The sequence below is a fragment of the Caenorhabditis elegans genome, chromosome II, assembly GCF_000002985.6.
Source record: "Caenorhabditis elegans chromosome II".
NCBI classification, from domain to species: Eukaryota; Metazoa; Nematoda; class Chromadorea; order Rhabditida; family Rhabditidae; genus Caenorhabditis; species Caenorhabditis elegans.
This window is the reverse complement of record NC_003280.10, coordinates 1,771,009-1,797,337: the sequence shown is the minus strand read 5'-3', so window position 1 is coordinate 1,797,337 and position 26,329 is coordinate 1,771,009. Positions and strand designations below refer to the sequence as shown.

The 26,329-nt window shown below is 36.1% G+C and overlaps 8 protein-coding genes and 1 pseudogene across 10 annotated transcripts; 4 read left to right on the top strand and 5 right to left on the bottom strand.

Annotated features, from left to right (window-relative positions):
• Nucleotides 1–4,375: 4,375 nt before the first annotated feature.
• On the bottom strand, nucleotides 4,376–5,357 carry str-21 (annotated as a pseudogene). The gene is given in 5 exon segments: nucleotides 4,376–4,685; nucleotides 4,742–4,828; nucleotides 4,887–4,997; nucleotides 5,000–5,187; nucleotides 5,232–5,357. Coding segments are annotated over 5 exon segments (822 nt in total).
• A 1,762-nt stretch (nucleotides 5,358–7,119) lies between these two features.
• fbxb-13 (F-box domain-containing protein) lies at nucleotides 7,120–9,061 on the bottom strand. The gene is made up of 2 exons (NM_061678.4): nucleotides 8,081–9,061; nucleotides 7,120–8,028 (listed from the first exon to the last, which is right to left on the bottom strand). Exons 1-2 carry the CDS (start codon nucleotides 8,155–8,157, stop codon nucleotides 7,149–7,151), a joined length of 957 nt encoding a protein of 318 aa, NP_494079.1. The 5' UTR covers nucleotides 8,158–9,061; the 3' UTR covers nucleotides 7,120–7,148.
• Nucleotides 9,062–9,150: 89 nt separating this feature from the next.
• On the top strand, nucleotides 9,151–10,121 carry C08F1.6 (DUF1624 domain-containing protein). The gene is made up of 2 exons (NM_061677.7): nucleotides 9,151–9,565; nucleotides 9,627–10,121. Exons 1-2 carry the CDS (start codon nucleotides 9,233–9,235, stop codon nucleotides 10,053–10,055), a joined length of 762 nt encoding a protein of 253 aa, NP_494078.1. The 5' UTR covers nucleotides 9,151–9,232; the 3' UTR covers nucleotides 10,056–10,121.
• Nucleotides 10,122–11,028: 907 nt separating this feature from the next.
• On the top strand, nucleotides 11,029–12,076 carry C08F1.10 (Serpentine Receptor, class U). The gene is made up of 2 exons (NM_182227.6): nucleotides 11,029–11,480; nucleotides 11,550–12,076. Exons 1-2 carry the CDS (start codon nucleotides 11,073–11,075, stop codon nucleotides 12,006–12,008), a joined length of 867 nt encoding a protein of 288 aa, NP_872027.1. The 5' UTR covers nucleotides 11,029–11,072; the 3' UTR covers nucleotides 12,009–12,076.
• A 362-nt stretch (nucleotides 12,077–12,438) lies between these two features.
• C08F1.11 (DUF1624 domain-containing protein) lies at nucleotides 12,439–13,887 on the top strand. The gene is made up of 2 exons (NM_001026766.6): nucleotides 12,439–13,288; nucleotides 13,352–13,887. Exons 1-2 carry the CDS (start codon nucleotides 12,896–12,898, stop codon nucleotides 13,796–13,798), a joined length of 840 nt encoding a protein of 279 aa, NP_001021937.1. The 5' UTR covers nucleotides 12,439–12,895; the 3' UTR covers nucleotides 13,799–13,887.
• Nucleotides 13,888–14,763: 876 nt separating this feature from the next.
• On the top strand, nucleotides 14,764–18,566 carry math-4 (MATH domain-containing protein). The gene is made up of 12 exons (NM_001047270.4): nucleotides 14,764–15,137; nucleotides 15,186–15,481; nucleotides 15,526–15,643; nucleotides 15,929–16,221; nucleotides 16,271–16,397; nucleotides 16,444–16,812; nucleotides 16,859–16,954; nucleotides 17,146–17,429; nucleotides 17,485–17,611; nucleotides 17,659–17,936; nucleotides 17,986–18,097; nucleotides 18,143–18,566. The coding sequence occupies exons 1-12, from the start codon at nucleotides 15,031–15,033 to the stop codon at nucleotides 18,435–18,437; spliced, it is 2,502 nt and encodes an 833-aa protein (NP_001040735.2). The 5' UTR covers nucleotides 14,764–15,030; the 3' UTR covers nucleotides 18,438–18,566.
• A 229-nt stretch (nucleotides 18,567–18,795) lies between these two features.
• math-3 (MATH domain-containing protein) lies at nucleotides 18,796–25,253 on the bottom strand (the record flags this gene model as incomplete). Of its 2 annotated transcripts, NM_001393011.1 has the most annotated exons (10): nucleotides 18,796–19,177; nucleotides 19,219–19,330; nucleotides 19,380–19,657; nucleotides 19,704–19,830; nucleotides 19,890–20,170; nucleotides 20,226–20,324; nucleotides 20,370–20,711; nucleotides 20,755–20,887; nucleotides 20,929–21,402; nucleotides 25,234–25,253. In NM_001393011.1, the coding sequence occupies 9 exons, from the start codon at nucleotides 21,026–21,028 to the stop codon at nucleotides 19,087–19,089; spliced, it is 1,563 nt and encodes a 520-aa protein (NP_001379639.1). In that variant the 3' UTR covers nucleotides 18,796–19,086. The 2 variants fall into 2 exon arrangements, with proteins under 2 accessions (NP_001379639.1, NP_001367464.1); NM_001381336.2 differs by lacking the exon at nucleotides 25,234–25,253 and having other exon boundaries at nucleotides 19,046–19,177; nucleotides 20,221–20,324; nucleotides 20,929–21,028.
• F36H5.14 (MATH domain-containing protein) lies at nucleotides 21,070–21,804 on the bottom strand. Its single transcript, NM_001393010.1, has 3 exons — nucleotides 21,679–21,804; nucleotides 21,262–21,636; nucleotides 21,070–21,212 (listed from the first exon to the last, which is right to left on the bottom strand). The coding sequence occupies exons 1-2, from the start codon at nucleotides 21,789–21,791 to the stop codon at nucleotides 21,486–21,488; spliced, it is 264 nt and encodes an 87-aa protein (NP_001380101.1). The 5' UTR covers nucleotides 21,792–21,804; the 3' UTR covers nucleotides 21,070–21,212; nucleotides 21,262–21,485.
• math-26 (MATH domain-containing protein) lies at nucleotides 22,394–25,691 on the bottom strand. Its single transcript, NM_061674.8, has 12 exons — nucleotides 25,572–25,691; nucleotides 25,234–25,529; nucleotides 25,077–25,191; nucleotides 24,621–24,889; nucleotides 24,445–24,571; nucleotides 24,057–24,401; nucleotides 23,913–24,011; nucleotides 23,577–23,857; nucleotides 23,384–23,510; nucleotides 23,060–23,337; nucleotides 22,895–23,006; nucleotides 22,394–22,795 (listed from the first exon to the last, which is right to left on the bottom strand). The coding sequence occupies exons 1-12, from the start codon at nucleotides 25,682–25,684 to the stop codon at nucleotides 22,492–22,494; spliced, it is 2,466 nt and encodes an 821-aa protein (NP_494075.1). The 5' UTR covers nucleotides 25,685–25,691; the 3' UTR covers nucleotides 22,394–22,491.
• Nucleotides 25,692–26,329: the final 638 nt, after the last annotated feature.

Genomic DNA, 26,329 nt, shown 5'->3' with positions numbered 1-26,329 from the left:
TTTTTAAGGTGTCCAATATGGCTGATATTGATAAGAAAAAATATTTTTGCTTGTAGATATAGTGTTTGAAAGTGAAATACTTTAGTAGTGGTTCTGGAACTTTCCAGAATTTTCTCGAATTTTACAGAAAGTTCTAGAACATTATAGAATTTTCTGGAATTTTCCAGATGATTCCAGAACCAAAATTGAACTTCCCTCCAAAAAATTTTTTCTCAGAAATTTTGAAATTCCCTCCAAAAAATTTTTTCTCAGAAATTTTGAAATTCCCGCCAAAATTTTTTTCACTGAAAATTTGAATTTCCCGCCAAAATTTTTTTACTGAAAATTTGAATTTCCCGCCAAAATTGTTTCACTGAAAATTTGAATTTCCCGCCAAAATTTTTTCACTGAAAATTTGAATTTCCCGCCAAATTTTTTTCACTGAAAATTTGAATTTCCCGCCAAAATTTTTTCACTGAAAATTTGAATTTCCCGCCAAAATTTTTTCGCTGAAAATTTGAATTTCCCGCCAAAATTTTTTTCACTGAATATTTGAATTTCCCGCCAAAATTTTTTCACTGAAAATTTGAATTTCCCGCCAAAATTTTTTCACTGAAAATTTGAATTTCCCGGCAAAATTTTTTCACTGAAAATTTGAATTTCCCGCCAAAATGCTTTTCACAGAACATTTGAATTTCCCGCCCACTATTCTCACTGAAATTTGGGTGTGACGTCACAGACTACAAATACTACATAGACTACAAACTCCGGACAGACGAACTGTATTTTTTTATATATAGTTAATGATATGTACGTAATATATATTTAATATTGAGTAGAATATGTTTGAGTAATGGTAGTCTGGACCTTTGAAAGTTTTTTTCCAAACGTATTTGATCGACGGCACGCGAAGCAGAAGATTTCTGGAACTTTGGACATAGAAAATCAGAAGGCCTAAGCCTAAGTGTGAGCGTAATGGATGGCTCGGCAATTTGGTTCTCCTATATTTCGCACTTCTTCACCTTTCTTTCGCACATCAGTGGATTGTGCCGCCAAGCGCTGTTTTTCACCTATTTCTCGCTCTTCTTCTCCTTTCTTTCGCACTTCTTCTCCCTTCTTTCGCACATCAGCAAAATTGGGGTAGATGAGCGCTGTTCAGAGTTATGGATTCTGCACATTTTCCTATTTTAATTAATAATTAGTTATCAGACAACATTTTTGTATCTCTATTATTGTTGAGGAAGACAGTTTTCCTAGGGAGTACTAAAAATTGTAAAAATGGAATCAAAATGGAGCTCAAAACAAGGCGTTTAAGTTGTTTTGGGTCTCTTTTCATATTTACTTACTTAGTAATTAGTACTTATTTTCTACTTAGAAATACTAAAGAAACGTTGGCATGTGTAACACAATGAATGATTGTAAAACCTAACAAAGATCAAATTTATGGAGGATTGACCTTATCATTTTGACTTTTGGGAAATTATATATTAACATGTTGTTTACAGTTGTATTGAACAAAAAGTGTAAACCGCTACTTATGTTTTTTGTTTCCTTGAACAGTGGCAAGTGTTGGGCTAAACCTCTGTTGCTAAACTACCGCGACTGTTAATTTTAACGAGGCACAATTTAGAAAGATTACCAAGTGTTTACTTTTTGGGTCTGTAAATTATAAATTAATCACTTGGTATATTACATCCACAATATTTTTGTACAATTATCTCGCTATCTGTTAATTCTCTCTTACAAAACACAGTTTGAGCCACACAGTATGTATATGAATTGCATGGCGGCTCGACATATGTCAAGGTTTAGTTTTATTGGTTTCTGCTGAAATGGAAGGCCCTGCTGATAATATCACTTTTCGATCTTTATCAATATTAGCAAAACATTTTTAACTAACAAAATATTGTAGAGTATAATTTTCACAGTTTCGTCATTTTCAAGACTGTATAATTATACCCCAAAAATTTAAAATCTACAGATATCGGGCGTGGTCTGTTTTTTTGCTAGAGTTCTAAATAACCAACAATTTCAAACTTGGAATTTGCCTTTTTCTTTGTGTTGGCTGAAAATGACAATATTTTGTTAGTTAAAATTTTGATGAATTTCGGAGAAAGTCTGAACAAAAAATAATAATTAGCAGAAGTTTCATAAAATAGTGAAGCAGATCATTTTGTATTGTTTCACAATAAAAGTAGATTGGTCACAACGTGGCACTCGGCACTGAAACCCAAAAACTGGATTTCCAAGACGCCGCAAGGTTGATGTGGCTCTGGCTGATACTTTGTCCAAAACAATTTTTTATTGCTAGTTTTCGAATTTTCATTATTGTTTCCTTACTAATCATACAAAAATTTGAGTATATTGCCTCCAATAACAAAATCAATGTCATCCATTATTCATTCTACAGACTATTTGGTGAAATAGTGAAACACGTTCAATAAAACCTCTATGAAGTTAGAAAAACATTTTCAGCCAACACAAAGAAAAAGGCAAATTCCAAGTTTGAAATTGTTGGTTATTTAGAACTCTAGCAAAAAAACAGACCACGCCCGATATCTGTAGATTTTAAATTTTTGGGGTATAATTATACAGTCTTGAAAATGACGAAACTGTGAAAATTATACTCTACAATATTTTGTTAGTTAAAAATGTTTTGCTAATATTGATAAAGATCGAAAAGTGATATTATCAGCAGGGCCTTCCATTTCAGCAGAAACCAATAAAACTAAACCTTGACATATGTCGAGCCGCCATGCAATTCATATACATACTGTGTGGCTCAAACTGTGTTTTGTAAGAGAGAATTAACAGATAGCGAGATAATTGTACAAAAATATTGTGGATGTAATATACCAAGTGATTAATTTATAATTTACAGACCCAAAAAGTAAACACTTGGTAATCTTTCTAAATTGTGCCTCGTTAAAATTAACAGTCGCGGTAGTTTAGCAACAGAGGTTTAGCCCAACACTTGCCACTGTTCAAGGAAACAAAAAACATAAGTAGCGGTTTACACTTTTTGTTCAATACAACTGTAAACAACATGTTAATATATAATTTCCCAAAAGTCAAAATGATAAGGTCAATCCTCCATAAATTTGATCTTTGTTAGGTTTTACAATCATTCATTGTGTTACACATGCCAACGTTTCTTTAGTATTTCTAAGTAGAAAATAAGTACTAATTACTAAGTAAGTAAATATGAAAAGAGACCCAAAACAACTTAAACGCCTTGTTTTGAGCTCCATTTTGATTCCATTTTTACAATTTTTAGTACTCCCTAGGAAAACTGTCTTCCTCAACAATAATAGAGATACAAAAATGTTGTCTGATAACTAATTATTAATTAAAATAGGAAAATGTGCAGAATCCATAACTCTGAACAGCGCTCATCTACCCCAATTTTGCTGATGTGCGAAAGAAGGGAGAAGAAGTGCGAAAGAAAGGAGAAGAAGAGCGAGAAATAGGTGAAAAACAGCGCTTGGCGGCACAATCCACTGATGTGCGAAAGAAAGGTGAAGAAGTGCGAAATATAGGAGAACCAAATTGCCGAGCCATCCATTACGCTCACACTTAGGCTTAGGCCTTCTGATTTTCTATGTCCAAAGTTCCAGAAATCTTCTGCTTCGCGTGCCGTCGATCAAATACGTTTGGAAAAAAACTTTCAAAGGTCCAGACTACCATTACTCAAACATATTCTACTCAATATTAAATATATATTACGTACATATCATTAACTATATATAAAAAAATACAGTTCGTCTGTCCGGAGTTTGTAGTCTATGTAGTATTTGTAGTCTGTGACGTCACACCCAAATTTCAGTGAGAATAGTGGGCGGGAAATTCAAATGTTCTGTGAAAAGCATTTTGGCGGGAAATTCAAATTTTCAGTGAAAAAATTTTGCCGGGAAATTCAAATTTTCAGTGAAAAAATTTTGGCGGGAAATTCAAATTTTCAGTGAAAAAATTTTGGCGGGAAATTCAAATATTCAGTGAAAAAAATTTTGGCGGGAAATTCAAATTTTCAGTGAAAAAATTTTGGCGGGAAATTCAAATTTTCAGGAGAGTAGAGGACTTCTTTACTATTTATTGCACCTCACACAAAATCAGAATCAGCGCGAGAATAGTGCAAGAGGTAACACACGCGATTTACGTCCCGAAGGTATTGAGATCAACCCACAACGACAACGGAATCCAGGATGAAGCTACTAATCATAAGACATCAGAAATTAAAAAAAAACGTTAAGAAAGTAAATGATAGATGATTAAAGTACAATACATGAAAATCACCATAAAATCTTTTTTCGATAAATTTCCGTTTTTGGTTCTCCTATCTTTCGCACTTCTTCACCTTTCTTTCGCACATGTTCACCTTTCTTTCGCACTTCCACTGCTATATTTCGCCGATATAATCTAGGCGAAAAAAGAGTGAAAGATAGGTGAAAAAAGAGCGAGGGAAAGGAGAACCAAACTGCCGAGGGTACAGTATAAAAGTGAGCGGGGTGAAGAGGAATATGGTTGGCGCAACAATCTGAACGATCAGTGTCCGGAAGAACTGCCGATGAACTGATCGCAGCGATTCCGACATCATTTTCATGTTCTCCTCCATTTTCAGACACATGACCCCTGCACAGAAGATGATAATCGAGAATTGAATGAAAATTATGATGCAGAGGATCAGATTAGCCGTGGAGTTGAACCATCCGGAAATGAGGAAAAATTGGAATTTGATAGGTAAAAAAAATACAGAAACCCCTACCTGAAATGCCCATCTTTGTCGTAAGCGACTAAGGTGAACCCAGACACTTTTTCAATGTCAACTCCGTATTGAATACTCATTTCAAGTCTGAACATCAAGTTTAATAAGCAGCCGACATCAATCAAGACCCGCGGGGACCAAGTACCTGAGATATTCCTTCGCGTAGTCATCAACTCGAGAAAACGTGAATATCGAACCTCCCCATATCATGCCCAACCCTCCAAAATATGGAAAAACTGACACAATTCTCCATCCTTCAAAACATTTAAGCCATCTTGATAGAAAATCGCGCAGTATCTATAGACAAATTGAACGGAGAGCATACAAATGGTGGAAGCGTATACGCCCGTGTAAAAAACTAAAATTATTCTCATGGAGCCGATACTCAGTCCAAAAGGTTGTTCAATGGAGTACAGTAGCCAGCTTGCATTGTAAGAATGCACATTCTAAACTTTCCACAATTAGTTCACATTTTATATTCTAAAATAACCGGACAGAGCGTCGCTTCCAAGATCGTAAACAGCATTCCAAGCGACAAAAACATAATCACTAAATAATTGTAACTTCCAACATTCTTATTACTGAAGAACACTGTTATCAGAATAAGGTGATACATTTTTTCACCAGTTTCACTATTCAGGAGGATTCGAGCAAGAAAAACGTGGGATTTTCTTTAGATCTTTTTATTCTGCAATAAGGAACTTTGTATGACTTCAAATTGGCTTATCGAAACTGAATGCACGTTCCGATTGGTTTCCCCAAATGGGAAAATCATGAAGCAAACGTCGAAACTTGTTTTTGAAAAACCAGGAGGTCAAGGAATCAATAGATTCATTTGATGGAGCGATATGATGGCTCATTACTCAGTCGACGACCACGTCATCATAGATGCCTATGTAAAAATTGAAAAAATCCAAGGTTTGTGGAATACACGAAAGGCCCCACTATGAGTAAAAGTCTTTATGTCCTGTAGTTTTTGAATTCCCATCTGACAAGGTTTTTATCTGAAAGATACCGATAACAAGCAAAGTTGATACTTTCAGAATACTCTCGCGAAACTCATTTCACTGAAAAAAGTTGTTCACTGTCGCACACCATCAGAAATGTTTCAAGTATGGAAGCAGGAAGGGAAGTTTTTAGTAGATCAGAAGAATGGTATGGAGTTTTATGGTAAGCTTGATAATCAGCTCTAACCTAGTAGTTTATTAGTTCCAAATATGTCCATTTAAGGAGTATATCTATAAAAAATAACAATGGATTTGCTGCATTAATGTTGAACTGTGAAAATGAGCTCATTGAGAAAGAACGGTGGGCAGTTCAAGCTAGCTACCAACTTTCGCTTGTTCAATGTAGTGGAAAAAGTTTCAATTTTTATTTTGAATACATTTTTGAAAACCCCGGTTCAAGTGGGAACCCTAAACTCATGAAATGGGAGAATATGTTGAGTTTATTTCCTAATGTCACAATCAAAGCTCGTATAATTTTTATTCGGGATATAGGTTTGTCACATTCTTGTTTTCTTTCAAATGCAAAAGTGTGTTTTCACTCTTAACCCATATCAAATAAACTTTCAGGAGAATTTCTGTGAAAAAAGAACAAATGTGCATTTTGGTATATCTTCATTGTGACAAATTTGTGTGCAACGATGAACACTGGTCTGTTCAAACTGAAGTTCAGCTTATGTTGGTGTCAGAAACTGGGAGAACTTTAACTGACCGAGTCACTCATATCTTCGAGAGACCCGAAGGCATCTGTTGGACTAAAAGTTTGAAATGGGAAGATTTGGAGAGAGACTTCATGGTTGATGACAGTGTTAGGATTGAAGCTCGTGTCAAATTAGTGGAGTGACACGAAGTCGACAATGAAGTGGTCACAGAAGTCAACGAAAATATTGCAACAGAGTGATCGTGATATTTTTTGTTATAAATATAATATTCCATAGTTTGAAAAAGTATAACATGAGCTAGGATAAAACTATTCTCTGATTATCTCCCTAGTTTATTTTTTGCATCGAAAATTTGACTAGAGCATTTTTTGTTGAAACATTAAAAATAGTTCACAAGTAAAAATAAATTGTGCACAATGTTCAATATTATTCAAAATTGTATCTGCCAAAAAAGGATATCAACGTGAAATTTATAAATTTTCCATAGAAAAAAATCTATGACTGATCTCTGCAGTTTCCTTTTGTGGATTGCGTTTGCATCCATCGAGCAGCTGACTTACAGAGCCGAGCTACCGCGATCTGTACGCTGAATTGTAGTTGATGTGTGCTAAAATGCTGCCTTACTGCCTTATATTGGGCTGGCTATCTAGTTCAGAAAAAACAACAAAAAAGTCAGGTTCTAAAATATTGGTACACACTTTGTGAGCATGAATGTTCATGAAGAATTTATTGCATAAAAATTTATAAATTCCACACAAGCATGCTAAACACATTGATATTCGGCTCGTCCAAATAAATCGTCGCCGGGACCCCTTCACTGCTTGTGATATCGAATTTTCGAGGACTCTTTGGCTGTACACCACGTGTATGAAGATAATAATGATCTCCTCTGTCCACTGCTGGTTGACGATCAATTCCTTTGAAAATCACCTCTTCGTCGTCGACTGTCACGTTTCGAATTTTTAAAATTTTAAGGAAGTCAAGTCTTTGATTCGATCCGGCTATCCAATGTTTAAGAAACAAATTGAGTTGAGCATCCGATAAGATCATGTTTGGAAATTGTATGGATGATGCATTTGACGCTAACAAACTGTTCAGATCAGCTCGTGCTCCATCCCTCCGAAGATCTGTGAACTGGATATGATTTTGAAGCATAATTCGTTGATAATTAGTTGTTTGAGTAAGGTGGAGACCGAACAACATGCTATCCACAGTTGGAAGTGAGCCAAATAATTGAATATCTGGCAAGTAGAATCCATTGAGAAAAAATCTGGAAACTCGCAACCCTGTTAGAGCTCTGTGTAAGTCTTTCATATCAATCTCTGGGTTTTTTGCATCGATGCTCAGTTTAAAAATTCGATGACTATTTGTCAACTCCATAAAGTGATCGATCCACTGTCTAGTTGACATTCCTGGCAGGCTCCATTTGGCATTAACAGTTCTGCTATGAATATAAATATACACAATATTCACGAGACCATCGGGCCCTCCAATAATGAAATGTAGCCTGCTCAATTTTAATCTGATACGATTTTGCACTTCAATAGAAACAAAGTGGCTGAATTCTTGGAGATTAATTATGAGACGTTTTGCTTTATTTGAGAGCAATGAGAACCCAAATCTGAAAACTTGAAAATTGATTTGAAATCTAGAAATGATAAATAAGTACTCACCGTGCAATAGGGACCATGTAGCGTAGAACTTTTGTTAGTTCCTTGGATGGCAGACGAAGAAGATGGAAAGGAGACATTTTTGTAGGAGCTGCGGCTGTTGTAGAAAGATAATGAAAGAAAAAAACGATTTTGTAGGTCCTCTGAATCACGGGAGGAGGTCAGGTCACCTTCCCGGGCAAATGAGCCCCTCTGTCGATAGTGTATTGCACGGTACAACTGAAAGATTCCCAGCACCGTACGAGGTGTCAGGCTGTCCCATGACGGTTTGACCTACAAAATACGCGGGATTTTTTTGCTCAGAAAAATGTGACGTCAACACACTTTGATCCATTTGAAATATGTTTAGGAATCTTCATCTAGACGCGTCTAAATCCCCGCATTTTTTGTAGACCATTCCTTATGGGGCAGCTTGACACCACGTGTCGCTCCGTTTAGATATTGACAGATATGTGGACTGACATGTAAATGCGCTCTAATGATAATAGGGAGCAAATCACTTAAAGGTGGAGTAGCGCCAGTGGGGGCAAAACAACCGAAATCATAATAAAACACTCCTAAAATTTTTAGATTTTTCATAATTTCCGGTCAAGTTTTGGCAAGTTGCCAACATTTTGAAAAATACGAGCTTTTGAGGATATTTAAAGAAATGTCGCATGTTTCGACTATCACAATGTTTTAATAAAAATAATTTAAACAAAACTAAAAAATAAAAAATGTCGAAAAAAATTTTTTTTGGTCGCCTTCCAAAATTATGAGTGGCAAAAACTGAGTAATTGCCACTTTTTAACAGTAAATAAAAAATTTTCAAAAATTTTTTGAAAAGTTTCATTATGATATTTGGTCATTTTTGGGACCAAAGGAGTGGTTTTTAACAGTTTCCCCACTGGCCCTACTCCACCTTTAAAACCGACGTATCAGACAAGAAACTTGAAAAAAAAGCTGCGAAACTTTGGATTTTTGGACCTTTCGGGCTGTCTTGGGCTAAGGTCTGTTACGTAATTATACAATCGATCGGAGGACACCACAGGCAGCGTCGAGCAGCTGTTTCTCCCACACCTTCTCAATAGGCTGTGCTCAATTGCATTCAGTCAGTCTTCCCTCTCCCCCACCGCCAGTTGCCTTCTTTTCTCCAAAAAAGACTACACCATTATCATGTCAAGACTCTATTATAACTACCTTTTTCTTGCTGTCGAAGCGATAGGTTTTTCTTGTATCTTCCATTTTTCTTACCTGAACCACAAAACTCCTCTAGAGAGTTTTGGCGAACTTGTCTCCGATGTGTCGCGCAACTATGAATGGGCAATTTTCTTCGCCTGTGGGTGTGTTTTGGCAATTGTACTGCTCAATCCTCGATTTTACGCTAGAGAGAAGTACACAATAAATAGCTTCTGCTCGACACGATATTTGATGGCGGCAGGGATGATTTGCATTAATATGCTACTCACCGGAAATAGCATTTTTAGTTTATATTGCAGTTGGGCAAGGGTGAGTTTATAACAAAAAACATTTTCAATTTATATACACAATTTATCTTAAAAACTTGCAGGCAATCATTGAAGCTGTAATCATATCTATCTTATGCTGTTTGGCGTACATAAGTATCAACATTTGCCGTGAAAAAGAATCGCCAATTCACTACAGATTGTCGAATACTACAACGGTCACTAATGCACAGAAACTAATCATGATCCTCTTCCTCGCCATCTTCGGAGCATTCAACATATGTTCTAGCTTCATTGAACTGCGTCAATTCCCAGATGAGTACACGGGATTGGGGTTTTTCTACACAACTCGATTCATCTGCCCCATCCTCTATATCTTGGCCTATAACTCCGAGGTGCTTACATTCAGTGGAGTGGAACCGACTAGTGGAAGATTTTGGTACGGAGTGTGCAAATGGAATGAAAAATTAGGAGAATGGGAACACTTGGGGATAATTCGTGGGAAAACCAAGTCGTTGGTTTTAGATGTATAACTTTTTTTCTGTTTCTTACTGGTTTTGAATTACTGTGACTTTTTAATAAATGTTTTTACGTGTCTGAATTCCTGAGAGAGTGCAAATTTAAAAGCTTGATTTGTTTTGCATAGTTGTGCTAAAATACGGCTTATTAAAAATTGTCTGAAAACGCCGAGTTTCATAATCACACTTCTTGAAAATTTCTCAAAAAAAGTTATCAGAAAAGTTATGGCGGTCCTAAAATTACTGACCTAAAATTAGTTAAAATTTGAAATTTGACCAACTTGCCAATGCCGAAACGGCTGAAAACTAACAGATTTGGTAAGAATTTGATAACTTCCAGTCCTTCATCGACCTCAATTTTACTTAAATTAATTGAAAACAAAAGCCCACAAGATAACTAGCTTTTAGTCTCCAGCCGCCGCCACAATGAAATGTCGGTCAAATTTCCAATTTTAACTAATTTTAGGCCATTTTTTTTGAGACCATAGGAACCATGTTACTTTCCAAAACCAAACAAGTTGGAACTTTATTAACTGTTCTAGATTATTGTGGAAAAAGGGGTAAGCATCTGAATTTTGGAGATTATGAACACTGTAATAAGCCCTCGGAACAGGAGTGTGCAATACATACTTCGACCTACAAGAAACGCGCGAATTTTCGACCAGCAAAATGTGACGTCAGCACTTTCTTAACCATGCGAAATCAGTTGAGAACTTTGGGTCTCCTTTCCCGCATTTTTTTGTAGATCAACGTAGATCAGACCGAAATGGGACACTCTGACACCACAATTGCTCTGGCACGACAATATTATAGTAACGGAGCATCAAGATTGAGATAGGCTCACGCATAGAAAGGAGACCCCGAGGAAGAGTGAATGAGCACAGTCGTGCAATTATACCATCAATACATAGACAGCGTAAATCGTGGAGGCGTAGAGCATAGGTCTGTCGAGACGAGGTCATTCCTCCCCGCCTTCTTCATCAGCTGTGCTCATTCACATCCCGTCTCTCCCCCTACTACCATACGTACTCCATGACTTTCTTAACGTCTTTCTTCGAAAAAGACTATCTATGGGATAGTAAATACACTACCCCTTCGCTCCAATTCTATTACTTCTATATATGGCTTGCTATCTTCGTAATCTCTTGTTTCGATGAAATCCAAATTTCCTATCTGGGCCACAAAACTCCTCAAGCTACTATTCACGCGTTGATAGAGGATTTTGGTTCCACTAGTTCGTTGTGCTACACTGCTTGTTTCATTGTTCTCGTTTGTGGTGTACCAGTAGCAATGAATTTAATTGTGAAATTTATCACAAGGAAGCAGTACACAATCAAGAGTTTTTGTGTGAAACGGTATTTGACGGCAGTCGGGTTTGTCTTCCTGAACATCTTGCTCCCAGGAAAAATCATCGCAGTTTTGTATTTCAGCTGGGCGAAAGTGAGTTTTTTATTTATTTTTGTACATAGTTCATCTTTAATATACATAGTTCTTCTCAAAATTTTACAGGAAATGATCCAACTTTTAATCCAATCAACCATATGCTTTTTGCTCTACAAAACACTACGTCTACTCCTCGAAACGGAATTTCCAATTCACTACAGATTGTCCAAAACTACGAAGATCACCATGCCTCAGAAACTATTCATAACCTTCTTCCTCGCCGTCTCCGGTGCTTCTTTCATTGGCATCAGCTTTATTAACCTGGATCAATTCACGGATGAGTATGTTGGACTTGCATTTTACTATACAACTCGATATTTCTGTCCTGCTATCAATATCATCGCGATCCCAATGATCTACGTAGCCTTCTTGGCCTATAACTCCGAAGAATTTGCATTCAGTGGGAAGGAACCGACTAGTGGAAGATTTTGGTATGGAGTGTGCAGGTGGAATGAAAAATTGGGAGAATGGGAGCATGTGGAGACGATTCCTGAGAAACCCGAGTCGCTGGTTTTGGATGTATAAATTTTCTGTTTCTTTCTGATTTTCTGATTTTTAATTACTGTGAAGCTTCAATAAATGTATTTTTGAAAGCTCTTAACTACATAAATGACTATTCCAATAGGTCCCAAAACCTTACAATCCGTTTTGCTCCATTTTTTGTGAGCTTTTTTGCTCTACAAAGGGGCCACGAAATTGGTCGAAATTTAGAATTAGCTGCTTTCAGAGTTATGAAATTAAATGAGCTTGAGAGATGGTAGATAGAGCACAGGCCATTCCCAGTTCTTTGAACGAGGTCAGCTTCTCCCTGTATTTGCAATGGAGCACATTTGCATTCAGCCAGTCTCCTTTCTGCCGAATTTGCCGAGCTCGGCAAATTTCAATAACTCGGCAAAATGTCGCAACTTCATAGCAAACTCCTGCAACTTAATAAAAACATTTATATAACTTTGTAAAAAGCTGTTAAGAAGTTGCGAAACCCAACGGGATTGTGAGCGAAATTTAGCTTTACATCTGCTAAGAAATTGCAAAAGTCAGCTGAAAAGCTGCAGAAGTTTGCTTAAAGGCTAAAATGCCTAATTGTTGTTAAGAAGTTGCAAGAGTATGCTATGAAGTTAGGCCGTTTTGCCGAGAAAGTAGATTTGCCGAATTCGCCGAGCTCGGCATATTTCGAAATTCATCAAAAAATCAAAATTTTTGGTGTTTGAGTTTCATAAGCACCGCAAATTTGCCAAATTCGCCGACTTTACCGAGCTCGGCAAATTAAAAAAAAAAATTTGCCGCACACCCCTGCTCCGAACACATGTCTGGCGTAGTTTAAAGGTCAACAGCTGCTCTCCCCTCTGCCTGACCTACCTACTGTGCTCATTTACATATCTCCCTCTTCTCCCCTCACTCAGTCGCCGCTCTTCATGTATCTCCTACCTTCTTCCTGCGAAGAATTCCAAAAAATAAACAGAAAGTACGTAACTCTCTCTCTTCTAATCTATAATTTCTACTTTAATCTTGCTCTCGGAACAATCAATTGCTTTCATTTCATCAAAGCTTCCTATCTGGGCCACGATACACCTCAAGCTACTTTTCGTGAGATCATCGGGAACAAAGAATATCGCGGCAATTTTTGGAAAGTAATTTTTGCTGCCGGTGTTGTAGCAATTCTAGCATATTTGAAATTTCACAATAGAAAGCAGTACACAATCGAAAGCTACTGCTACAAAAGGTATTTCATGGCAGGTGCACTGATTTGGTTGAACATCTTATTCGCCGGAAAAAGCATTATTGGTTTGTATTCCAGTTGGGCAAGTGTGAGTTTAATTATATTTATTTTTAATTTTTAACTTTGTAAAATATAACTTAAAATTTTTCAGGAAATTGTCACCAAGCAAATCTTCGCTATCATGTTCTACTCGGCGTACAGACATACTGATCTATTTGCCGAAACAGAATCTCCAATTCACTATAGCTTGCCAAAATCCACAAAGATTACCGATTCTCAAAAACGAATTATGATCCTCTTCCTCACTATCTCCGGAGCCTTTTTCATTGGCCTCAGCTTCATTAACTTGGATCAATTCCCAGATGCGTATGAAGGCTTGGCCTTTTACTATACAACTCGATATTTCTGCCCCATCATCAATATCCTCGCAATTCCAATTGTCTACGTGGCTTTCTTGGCTTATAACTCTGATGAATTTGAATTTGAGTTCAGTGGAGTGGAACCTACAAGTGGAAAATTTTGGTATGGCGTGTGCAGATGGAATGAAAAATTGGGAGAATGGGACTATGTGGAGACAGTTTCACCTTCAAAATCTTAAATTTATGCCATGTTTCCTTTTTTTTCCTGGAATTATTTATATTAAATTTGGAAAATTTTATTGTTTCAAGGATAAACTGCGCAGCCAAACTCTTTTTTTATTAATCTTATTTTACACAAATGAGCCTGCTACTCTAGTTTTCATAGGTTTATCGGTGCACCATAAGTCGAGCACTTTGAACTAAAATGAATTTTTTTATCGAAATAATTGATTACGTCAATTTTGTTCGATGGAAATAAGTTTCTCAAAAAAAAAAAAAAATGTGTGTGTGTGTGTTTTTTTGAGTTCTGAACACGGGTGTTCGCTAAGATTTAAGTGGAGCTAACGTCTCCTCTAAAAACTCTATGAGATGAGAACTTCGATTTTCAGACTATCCGTAATCCCCAAATCTTTAACGATATCTTCCCATTTTAAAAAAATTTGGAAAACTATATACTCATTTTTCAATTGAAAGTTTCGTTGTAAAATTTGCTATTCCGCTTTCACTATGAATTTTCCCGTTGGCTTATACTATTTTGTATTCAACTTTTGCAGGAATCAGACATTTATTGCACAGTATGCCAGAAGGTAGGGCACAGTATAAGAAGACCCGAGAACTCCATCGGATTTGTTGGCATTTGATTTCCTGACGTAAAAATTATAATCACAAATTTTGAGAAGTAACGAAGTTTAGTTTTCAAACCAAGAACCTTTTCAGAAATAAACGGCAGAAATGAAGAAATAAAAAAACAATAAAAACGTTTGAAATGAAGTAAAGACAATTTCGTGATAACGCCCCGTACTCTTATTATCTATTTTAAAGGACCTGCCTATTTATTGGTTCTCAGCGAAATTTTCCTATTCATTAGTACAAAACGATTACATTTTTGAATAAAGTGTGGAAAACTTGGAAAACTATGTAAAATGTTAATCAGTAACTTTGTTCAATGAAATGTTATTGTTTTGACAACTGAGTAGACGCAATAATAACAATTCATTGCTCGCAATTCATTCGCACCAAGTTTTCCACACTTCATTCAAAAATGTAACCGTTTTGTACTAATGAATAGCAAAATTTAGCTGAGAACCAATAAAATGGAGGCAGGCCCATTGAAATTGATAATAAGAGTACGGGGCGTTATCACGAAATTGTCTTTACTTCATTTCAAACGTTTTTATTGTATTCTTTTTTATTTCTTTATTTCTGCCGTTTATTGCTGAAAAGATTCTTGATTTGAAGTTTCAACTCCGTCATGGACACTTCTCAACTTTTGCTACCATACACAATTGAGAATGTTTCTAATTTTTCTGATGAAGAAAATCGATTTAGCGATGAACTGGTGTGGCGTAAAATGATATGGTATATGACTTCAAATTAATGAACCAAATGCTTGCAATTTTATTTCAGGAAATTGGAGGTCAACAAATCCGATGGATTTCTCGGTGTCTTCTTATACTGTTCTTTACCTTCTGGGATACTGTGCAATAAATGTCAGATTTCTGCAAAAGTTGAATACAAAATAGTATCAGCCAACGGCAAAATTCATAGTGAAAGCGGAGTAGCAAATTCTGAAACGAAACCTTCAATGGAAAAACCAATACATAGTTTTCCAAATTTTATAAAGTGGAGAGAGATGGATGAAAATTTTCTGATTGCGGATAGTGCAAAAATCGAAGTTCATGTCCAGAATCTTGAATTTCTAGGTCAGTAAAGTTAACGTGAGCGAACACTTTTTTTTGAATTTCAGAAGCAATGCTGATCGATAGAGGAGAGGTTTCATTTTTTCATACAGTTAAAAATGTGTCGAGATTAGAAGAAAATGAAGTTCAATTCGGTGATTCAAAAGCATGCGGGCAAGCTTCATGGTTTGACTTTTATTTTGTCAAAGAGGGCTTTAACTCGGCATTTGGCTTCAGCTTCTTCCCAAGTTTGGCCCAGAAAATATTAATTTCAATCAGAAGTTGGCCAAACTTGGGCAAAAGCTAGGCATGACTTTGATAAAACTTGGATTCAGGCTGCACCAAAGTTGAACCCAAGTTTCACCCAAGCCAAATTTCTACCCAAAATTTTTTTTATACAGTTAAAAATGTGTGCCCCGTCAATTTGAAAACAATTAATATGAATGTTAACATTACAATGTTTTGTTTCAGGAGAATAGGTGCTATGAAAAAGGATGGATTTTTTGGATTTTATCTTCAGTATGAAAATAATTTACATACATCGACAGATTATAGTGCCACTATTGAACCAAATTGTTGGTTGGGTATTCTGCCCAAGGAACGTCATGGTCAGCCCGATGGCAAATTTAATAGTTTCCCAAGTGAATTTGATCATAGAAATACAAGAGTGGGCAACATGAAAATGATAGAATGGAAGGAGCTGCGGAAAAAGTACATGGTTAATGACAGTGTGGTAATAGCAGCTGTTTTACCAAAGGTTTACGGTTCGTCGACTTATTTTTGATAAAGTGGAGCTTTATGATGCATTTTTAGTATACTCGAAAAAGCAAGATCGGTTTGCAAGGAAGTTTGTGCTTTCACAAAAATTTTCTGATGTATCGAACATTGCAGAAGGAGAATCTAGGTTTGGTAGTTCAGAGAAACGATTCAACATTCCATGGTTAGAAGATGCTTCAACTAATTATGTACTGCTACGACTGTTTCAGGCGGGTAGAGTTGAAACGAGAATCAGGATTTTTGGCAGTTCATCTTCACTGTGAGGAAGGCTCAAGAAAATCAGACAATGCAGTTTGGGAGATCATTGTAAACTGTGTGTTCAATCTAGTGTCAGCAAATGGGAGAAATTTGATGAGACGAGTGGAATCCGCAAAGTCCGATACAGTGTTTCACCGAAACAATGAAAAGGAGGGCATCACCAAGTTTATAAGATGGGATGATATGATGACGGATTACGTGGTCAGCAACTTTGTAATTATTGAAGCTCGTGTCGACATGTGTTGGTGCAAAGACGGAGATATATTCGAGCCTGATCATAGGTCTGACACAAAGTTAATGTCTGACACGGAGTTTGTTGGGTATGTGAAATTTGCGGGATTACTGCTTAAAGTAGTGTTTTTCTAGACACTTTTTCTTAGCCTGCACAGTCAACAATGTTTCAAAATTTCAAGATGGTGAGAAGCAATGGAGCGACACAGAAACACGACATAATTTACAATGGTATGTAAATAACGACACTGTAATTTAATGTTTTAGGAGGATCCAAGCAGGGCTGTGCGGCAATCGAAACTTTCTGCAACCGGCATGTACCACAGTTGCCGAACTCAAGAAATTTCCAAGTTGCCGGTTTCTGCACAACCCATATCGAATTTTTATAAATTGGTTCAAGCTAATAATATTCAATATTTCAGGAGGATCCAAGCGATAAAAAAAGCGGATTTTCTTGGAATTTTTCTGTTTTGCGATAATGCTTACGAGTCTCACGAGGGCTGGTCAATACAAACTGAAGTCACATTCAATTTGGTTTCCACAAACGGGCACAATTATAAACAAGCAGCTATGCTGAAATTCGAGAAGGCGGGCGGTCAAGGCATCACTGAATTTATTAAATGGGACAACGTGATCGAGACTTATTTCAATCCGCTCAAAGACAATTTGATCGTCGAAGCTCATGTCAAAGTTTATTTTATTAAAGGTTTGTGGTGTTTTCAATGTTGCATTTGAAAAATATAGGCAATTACTTTCTCCAGGAGTCCCGCACGAAATTCCTCCAGATCGAAAAAGTTTTTTGATGTCACATGTGGTTAGAAACGTTTCGAATATGGAAGAAGAAAATGTAATTTTTAGCGCTTCGCAAGAATGGTTTGACATTTTATGGCGAGTTACAGATTGTTTTATGGTTTTTGAAAATTGCAAAATTTTAGGAGTATGTCTATGAAGAACAACAACGGTTTTGTTGAATTACTTCTAAGCTGTGACAAAGAACATACCGAGAATGAAATTTGGTGTATCCAAGCGAAGTTTCAACTCATGCTTGTTGGTGCAGATGATAAAATCCTCACTGACTTTTGCGAGCACAATTTTGAAAATGCCGAGTCGGCTGGGGATTCGAAAGTCATCAGATGGGAGGATATGTTGAGTCAGTATGTGGTGGATGACAGTGTGACATTTAAAGCGCGCGTGGTGTTCACTCATATTACTGGTTTGTTGCAACTTTTTTTTCTAAATTTTCCGGAGATTAATTGTTGTAGATTTGCTTCCCTCATACTCATTCACGATGTTACTCACTCTCAAAGATATTCCTAATGTTCAAGAAGGAGAATCCTATTTTAGTAACACAGAAAAGCATTGTGATGCTCCATGGTTTGTAATTATTTTGATTTACACAAAAACCATGCTCATTTTCAGGAGAATTTCCGCTACAAAAGAACAATCGTGCATTTTAATATATCTCCATTGCGACAAGAGGTTATGTAACGATGAGCACTGGTCGATTAAAGTCGAGGCTCAACTAGTCTTGGTGTCAGATACTGGAAGAACTTTAACTGACAAGGTCACTCACATTTTTGAAAGACCAGAAGGAATTCATTGGACTAAAGATTTGACATGGGAAAATTTGGAGAAAGACTTTATGGTTGATGATAGCGTCAAAATTGAAGCTCGTGTCAAGATTGTAGAACATGCCGAAGTTGCAAGTCATTGATGACTCCCAGTGATTATATACATATTCTTTTCCATAGATTTTTTTCTTAATATTAAATTTAATATACAAAGTCAACCTATAGTTTCTTTTTTCTTCTTTTCTTTTGAATTAATAAATGTTTGTGTGTTTTTTCCTCCGTTTGGTACTCCACAAATGCCAGCAATTCCTAGAATCTACCCCAGCTTGACTGAAAGATCGGGAATTTTTGAAAACGCCATCACACGCAAATGCGGATACTTTTGCACGCGCTGCGGTGAAATTCCTCTTGGCTATCAATTCAAATATTTTTCCCGCCTTTTTTCAACATTTTCGAGGCGATGGTCGAGCTGGCAGCAGTTCTAAAAGTCAATGATTTCTATTTTTCAGAAAAATACATTTATATGAAAAAATTATCAAATGAGAATATTTCAAATCACTCCTCGAAGTTATAAAAGTCTCCAATAATCGCTTCATTTTCAATTTCGACATGTTCCACTATCTTGACACGAGCTTCAATTTTAACGCTGTCATCAACCATAAAATCCCTCTCCAGGTCTTCCCATTCCAAACGTTTAGTCCAATGAATTCCTTCCGGTTCGTTGAAAATGTGAGCGACCTTGTCAGTTAAAGTTCTTCCAGTTTCTGACACCAAAACAAGTTGAACCTCGACTTAAACAGACCAGTGTTCATCGTTAGATAACAACTTGTCACAATGGAGATATATCAATAGACACATTTCTTCTTTTTTCAAGGAAATCCTCCTAAAACATCAATTTATCTTTGAATTGATTTGCAAACTGACCATGGAGCATCACAATGTTTTTCGGTTTTGCTGAAATGAAATTCTCCTTCATGAACATTTGATAGATTTTTGACGGTATGAGACATTATGAACGAGTACTCCGGTTGAGGTTCTGCAACTAGCATTGAAGTTTAGAAAACAGACAGATATTCACAACAAACCGATAAGCATTATAAAATTCACTCGTGCTTCAACTGTCAAACTATCCTCCACCGCATACTGATCCAACATATCCTCCCATCTAATGAGTTTCGAATCCCCAATCGAATCGGGCTTTTCAAAAGTATGCTCAAAATAGTCAGTGAGTCTTTTACCATTTGCTCCAACAAGTATCAGTTGAAAATTAGTTTCGATGCTCCATGCTTCATGCGCGTTTAACTCTTTGTCACAACTTAGAAGTAATTCAACAAATCCATTGATGTACTTCATAGAAATACTCCTGCAATACTCAAATTTCAATAACTATGAAATTACCGGCTACTCACCATGGAATGTCGTACCATTCTTGCGAAGCGCTAAAAATTACTCCTCCTTCTACCATATTCGAAACGTTTCTAACCACATGTGACATCAAAAAACTTCTTTCGTTTTGCAGAATTTTACGCGAAAATTCTGAAAAAACAATAATTTCCAGAATTACTTTTCAAGACAACATTATCAACTACACAAACCTTCAACCATGAAAATTTTAACATGAGCTTCGACGATCAAACTGTCTTCAAGCGGATTGAGAAAAGACTCTATCATGTCGTTCCATTTAAAAAATCCACTGATGCCTTGACCGCCTGGCTTTTCAAAACAGAGTTTAGATGTTCGTCTATAGTTGTTCCCGTTTGTAGAAACCAAATTGAACGTACATTTTGTTTGAATTAACTTCTTTGAAACATTGTCATCTTCATCACAGAAAAGATACAATTCGAGAAAGTCCAAAGATCTTTTTGTTTGGATTCTCCTAAAGAATATAAACTGTACGGTACAAAATATTGTGAACTGTTGAATTACCCTACCACGGAATATCATATCGTAATTCCGTATTACCCCATTGTTTCTCACCATCTTGAAATCTTGAAACATTGTTAACTTTACAGGTTATATAAAAACATCTTCTGAAAATCACGACATTGAAGTGTTTTAGAACACGAATAATTTACTCATAAAATACTGGCTTCATGTACGATAACCAGTTAGGACTAAAGTTCTTTTTTTCAATGATTCTCAAAATCTCGATATGAGCCTCAATGATAAAGCTGTCGTTGATTACATAATCTGTCATCATATCGTCCCATCTAATGACTTTTTTCAAGCTCTCCATATCAACATCTCTGCAGAACACCGCAGACATTTGTCTCATCAAGTTCTTTCCGTTGGTTGACACCAAATTGAACCAACAGTCCGCTTTGATTATAGTAAATACATCGTCAGGTTTTTCAATTTCTATACCACGATGCAGGTGAATCTCGAGAAAGCCTGATACTCGCTGTAACTCTATCCTCCTGAAATTTTGATAATAACACACAACGAGGAAACTTATCGTACCATGGTATATTGAATCGTTTCTCGAATCTACTAAACCTACTTTCACCTTCTTCAATGCGGGACACATCAGAAAACTGTTGTGAAAGTACAAACTTTTTTGTCGTAGATTTGTCGAAGATTTTATATCCTGCTACTGCAATCAACAACATTATATTATCAAAAAAAATTACAGACAGTTAAAGACGTTTAAATCTGCTTCTACTGTAACACTGTCGTTAACCAAATGATTTGATACCAGCTTTTCCCATTTCATCAATTTACGGTAGCCCTTCATTGTATGTTTATTGAATTCGAGTGCACCTATATCGAGTGCATAGTTATCCTTCGGCCTAATACGCAAATTGAACATTAATTTGACGTGCCAAATTTTTGATGTGTCAAATTTTTGATGACTTTTTGTTAGCAAAAATAAGTTCAAGGTGGAGTAACAGTGACAATTATATAGCCAACCAAATAGACTGTATTTTTAAATTTGTGAACCATCATAAAATAATTGAAGCAACATACAATTTGGATCGTAATATAAGACAAACCATGAAGTTCCAGCCCATTCTTTCGAATCACTAAATTGTGTTTCATTTTCTTCAAATCTGGCCAGATGTTTAAATGTATGAAGTATTTTAAAACCACAAAGAAAATCTATATCCTCTGAAACTTGAAAAATTGTTTGACGGCATTAACTTTACTGATCTGATGCTGTGAAATTATCCACAATAACTACAATTTTGACACTATCCGCCCATATGAGTTTTCCCATTGCCTGACACTATTTCACAAGTGACTACTCCAGAAATCTGGCAGTCTTTGATCCAGGTATTGGAAGTTCGAGAGCAGTATAGGGATACACCAAGAAAACCATCAGACTTGCTGATTTTCAATTTCCTGAATCGGAAATTTTCAAATAAAACTTATTGTTTGCCTTACCATACTAAATTACGCCACACTCTTTCACCACTCCACTGAATTTCCCCATCGGAAAATTCAGAAGCATTCTTTATGGTATATTCCATTGAAAAGTCTCTTTCGGAGAGACTCATTATGAACCTGAAATTTCACAATTTAAAAGTTGTTAAACTATAAGCAAGAAAAAAGAGAAAAAATAAAGCATGAAGTGGCACTGAAGTGAATACGCAATCGATATAACCGCCCGTGAGTGTTTTCTTATCAGTTTCAATTCACCCTATGTGTTTCTCGAATACTACAAACTGTGTACATACATATAATTCCTTTAAACCCATTTTTAAAGTTCACTTCCCCCACAGAAAACATTTATTCGATTTTTGGAAGTTAATTGAAGTTTTGCTGGTAATTTTTGACGCGACACAATTCCTAATGTTTTTGATAGTTCTTTCAGCTTTTGTAACAGTGAAAGCTTGTTAAAAATGCTCCGTGCTTCTTGGAAAAAATTGTGCCAGGGGTGAGAGGCAAATTTGCCGAATTATTTTTTTCAAAAAAATTCTAAAATAAGCAGACTTGCCAAATTTGCCGAGCTCGGAAAATTTCGAAATTTGCCGCACACATCAAAAATTTGGCAATATTATTTTGACCAAAACTATTGATTTCCCCCCCCCCCCCCCCCCTCAAACATTTTGGAAAAAAAAATTAACATTGTTGAGTAAATTATTTTTAGTACGACACTCATCAATGATTTCTTTATTTTGAAAATTACATTTACTGGAAAAAATTATCAGATGAAAATATAATATTTCAAATCACTCCTCAAAGTTATCAAAAACTCTAATGTTCATCTTCATTATCAATTTCGACAGGTTTCACTATCTTGACACGAGCTTCAATTTTAACGCTGTCATCAACCATAAAATCTCTCTCCAGGTCTTCCCATGTCAAATCTTTAGTCCAATGAATTCCTTCCGGTTCATTGAAAATGTGAGTGACCTTGTCAGTTAAAGTTCTCCCAGTTTCTGACCCCAAAACAAGTTGAACCTCGACTTGAATCGACCAGTTTTCATCGTTGGATAATAATTTGTCACAATGGAGATATATCAAAATACACGCTTCTTCTTTTTTCAAGGAAATTCTCCTGAAACATCAATTTATCTTTAAGACGACGAGCACACTAGGGGCGTGCGGCAAGTTTGCCGAATAAGCCGTTTGCCGCACACTTCTGGAGCATACTAACCATGGAGCATCACAATGCGTCTCTGTTTTGCTAAAATGAAATTCTCCTTCTCGAACATTTGATAGTTTTTTGACGGTATGACACATTATGAACGAGTACTCTGGTTGAGGCTCTGTAACTATTTGAAATTAAAATCTAGAAAACAAACAGATAATCACAACAAACCGATGAGCAGAGTAAAATTCACACGTGCTTCAACTGTTAAACTATCCTCCACCGCATACTGATCCAACATGTCCTCCCATCTAATGAGTTTCGAATCCCCAATCGAATCGGGCTTTTCAAAAGTATGCTCAAAATAGTCAGTGAGTCTTTTACCATTTGCTCCAACAAGTATCAGTTGAAAATTAGTTTCGATGCTCCATGCTTCATGCGCGTTCAGATCTTTGTCACAACTTAGAAGTAATTCAACAAATCCATTGATGTACTTCATAGAAATACTCCTGCAATACTCAAATTTCAATAACTATGAAATTACCGGCTACTCACCATTGAACATCGTACCATTCTTCCGTAGCACTAAAAACTACATTTCCTTCTTCCGCGCTTGAAACATCTCTCACTGTGTGCGACATCAAAAAACTTCTTTCGTTTTGCAGAAATCTACGCGAAAACTCTGGAAAACCAATTTTTCCCAGAATTGCTTTATTTTTTTAAAGACAACATTATCAACTACACAAACCTTCAACCATGAAAATTTTAACATGAGCTTCGACGATCAAACTGTCTTCAAGCGGATTGAGAAAAGACTCTATCATGTCGTTCCATTTAATAAATTTAATGATGCCTTGACCGCCTGGCTTTTCAAAACAGAGTTTAGATGTTCGTCTAAAGTTGTTCCCGTTTGTAGAAACCAAGTTGCACGTGACTTCTGTTTTTATTAACTGATCTAAACCATTGCCTTCTCCATCACAAAAAAGATACATTTCGAGAAAATCATAGGTTCTTTTTGCTTGGATTCTCCTGAAGCATATAAGTTCTACGCTATGAAGTATTGTGAACTTTTGAAGGAACTTACCATGGAATTTCATATCGTAATTCCGTATTACCCCACTGCTTCTCATCATCTAGAAATCTTGAAACATTGTTAACTTTACAGGATATATAAAAAGATCTTCTGAAAAACACCACTTTAAATTGTTATAGCCTACAAATCGTATACTCATGAAATACTGCATCCTCTTCCGTTATCCAATAAGGCCAAAAGCACGCTTCTTCAATGATACTCAAAATCTCGATATGAGCTTCGATGATAAAACTGTCGTTGATTACATAATCTGTCATCATATCGTCCCATCTAATGACTTTTTTCAGGCTTTTTTTCAGGCTCTCCATATCAACATCTCTGCAGAACACCGCAGACATTTGTCTCATCAAGTGCTTTCCGTTGGTTGATACCAAATTGAACCAGCAGTCTGTTTCGATTTGATGATAGAGAAATGTTGCATTTTCTCCACAATGTAGGTGAATCTCGAGAAATCCTGATACTCTCTTTAACTCTATCCTCCTGAAATCTTGATTACAACACTCAACGAGGAAAACCATCTTACCATGGAATATTGAATCGTTTCTCGAATGCACTAAATCTACTTTCTCCTTCTTCGATGCGAGACACATCATAAAATTGTTGTGAAAGTACAAACTTTTTTGCCATGTAATCGTTTTTGACTGGAAATTCTGAAAGTGCAACCAATAAATGTTCGTTTTCAAATCATAATCAACAGACCGTTATAGGCTTCCAAATCTGCCTCTATTGTGACACTGTCGCTAACCAAATAATTTGATATCAGGTCCTCCCATTTCATCAATTTACTGTTGCCCAGCATTGTAGGTCTACTGAATTCAAGTACATCCAAGTCGAAAATCTCATAGTTTTCCTTGGACTTAATACGCAATTCGCATATTGCACTGACGCAAATTAGTGATGTATTGGGATTGCTTTCACACTGTAAATAACATCCGAGATATCCTTCCTCTTTTTTTACACATATCCTCCTGTAACAAATACAGTGTTGTCAGTTAAATTTTTCTTCAACTCAATATTTTTGTTAGCAAAAATAAGTTCAAGGTGGAGTAACAGTGACAATTATATAGCCAACCAAATAGACTGTATTTTTAAATTTGTGAACCATCATAAAATAATTGAAGCAACATACAATTTGGATCGTAATATAAGACAAACCATGAAGTTCCAGCCCATTCTTTCGAATCACTAAATTGTGTTTCATTTTCTTCAAATCTGGCCAGATGTTTAAATGTATGAAGTATTTTAAAACCACAAAGAAAATCTATATCCTCTGAAACTTGAAAAATTGTTTGACGACATTAACTTTACTGACCTAATGCTGTGAAATTATTCACAATAACTACAATTTTGACACTATCCGCAGTCAAAAAGTTTTTTTTCATTTCGTCCCATTTTAGAAACTCTCGAAAATCAATCATAGGACCTTCAATTTTTCTTGGTGGTTTCATGTTGAGTAACCTGATTCCCTCATGAGTTTCCCCATTGTCTGAAACTATTTTACATTCCAATATTCCAACAATCTGGCAGTCTTTGATCCAGGTATTGGAAGTTTGAGAACAGTATACGGATACACCAAGAAAATCATCTAACTTGCTGATTTTCAATTTCCTGAATCAAAATGTTACAAATAAAACTCAATATTTGCCTTGCCATATTAAATTACGCCAAATTGTTTCATCGCTAAACTGAATTTCACCGGCGGAAAATTTAGAGACATTCTTTATGGTATATTCCATTGAAAATTCACATTTGGAGAGACTCATTATGAACCTGAAATTTCACAATTTAAAAGTTGTTAAACTATAAGCAAGAAAAAAGAGAAAAAATAAAGCATGAAGTGGCACTGAAGTGAATACGCAATCGATATAACCGCCCGTGAGTGTTTTCTTATCAGTTTCAATTCACCCTATGTGTTTCTCGAATACTACAAACTGTGTACATACATATAATTCCTTTAAACCCATTTTTAAAGTTCACTTCCCCCACAGAAAAAATTAATTCGATTTTTGGAAGTTAATTGAAGTTTTGCTGGTAATTTTTGACGCGACACAATTCCTAATGTTTTTGATAGTTCTTTCAGCTTTTGTAACAGTGAAAGCTTGTTAAAAATGCTCCGTGCTTCTTGGAAAAAATTGTGCCAGGGGTGAGAGGCAAATTTGCCGAATTATTTTTCAAAAAAATTCTAAAATAAGCAGACTTGCCAAATTTGCCGAGCTCGAAAAATTTCGAAATTTGCCGCACACATCAAAAATTTGGCAATATTATTTTGACCAAAACAATTGATTTTGCCCCCCCCCCCCCCCCTCAAACATTTTGAAAAAAAATTTAACATTTGTTGAGTAAATTATTTTTAGTACGACACTCATCAATGATTTCTTTATTTTGAAAATTACATTTACTGGAAAACA

Excerpts from the sequence above, each read along its gene's own strand:
- fbxb-13 (NM_061678.4), bottom strand. The coding sequence starts at position 8,157 with ATGTCTCCTTTCCATCTTCTTCGTCTGCCATCCAAGGAACTAACAAAA. Across the intron at positions 8,029-8,080 it reads TACATGGTCCCTATTGCACG|ATTTGGGTTCTCATTGCTCT; the intron begins GTGAGTACTTAT and ends TCAAGTTTTCAG.
- C08F1.6 (NM_061677.7), top strand. The coding sequence starts at position 9,233 with ATGTCAAGACTCTATTATAACTACCTTTTTCTTGCTGTCGAAGCGATA. Across the intron at positions 9,566-9,626 it reads TATATTGCAGTTGGGCAAGG|GCAATCATTGAAGCTGTAAT; the intron begins GTGAGTTTATAA and ends AAAAACTTGCAG.
- C08F1.10 (NM_182227.6), top strand. The coding sequence starts at position 11,073 with ATGACTTTCTTAACGTCTTTCTTCGAAAAAGACTATCTATGGGATAGT. Across the intron at positions 11,481-11,549 it reads TGTATTTCAGCTGGGCGAAA|GAAATGATCCAACTTTTAAT; the intron begins GTGAGTTTTTTA and ends AAAATTTTACAG.
- C08F1.11 (NM_001026766.6), top strand. The coding sequence starts at position 12,896 with ATGTATCTCCTACCTTCTTCCTGCGAAGAATTCCAAAAAATAAACAGA. Across the intron at positions 13,289-13,351 it reads TGTATTCCAGTTGGGCAAGT|GAAATTGTCACCAAGCAAAT; the intron begins GTGAGTTTAATT and ends AAAATTTTTCAG.
- math-4 (NM_001047270.4), top strand. The coding sequence starts at position 15,031 with ATGGACACTTCTCAACTTTTGCTACCATACACAATTGAGAATGTTTCT. Across the intron at positions 16,813-16,858 it reads TCTGACACGGAGTTTGTTGG|ACACTTTTTCTTAGCCTGCA; the intron begins GTATGTGAAATT and ends GTGTTTTTCTAG. Across the intron at positions 18,098-18,142 it reads AAGCATTGTGATGCTCCATG|GAGAATTTCCGCTACAAAAG; the intron begins GTTTGTAATTAT and ends GCTCATTTTCAG.
- F36H5.14 (NM_001393010.1), bottom strand. The coding sequence starts at position 21,791 with ATGAGTCTCTCCGAAAGAGACTTTTCAATGGAATATACCATAAAGAAT. Across the intron at positions 21,637-21,678 it reads GTGTGGCGTAATTTAGTATG|GAAATTGAAAATCAGCAAGT; the intron begins GTAAGGCAAACA and ends TTTCCGATTCAG.
- math-26 (NM_061674.8), bottom strand. The coding sequence starts at position 25,684 with ATGAGTCTCTCCAAATGTGAATTTTCAATGGAATATACCATAAAGAAT. Across the intron at positions 25,530-25,571 it reads ATTTGGCGTAATTTAATATG|GAAATTGAAAATCAGCAAGT; the intron begins GCAAGGCAAATA and ends ATTTTGATTCAG. Across the intron at positions 22,796-22,894 it reads ACGCATTGTGATGCTCCATG|GAGAATTTCCTTGAAAAAAG; the intron begins GTTAGTATGCTC and ends TTGATGTTTCAG.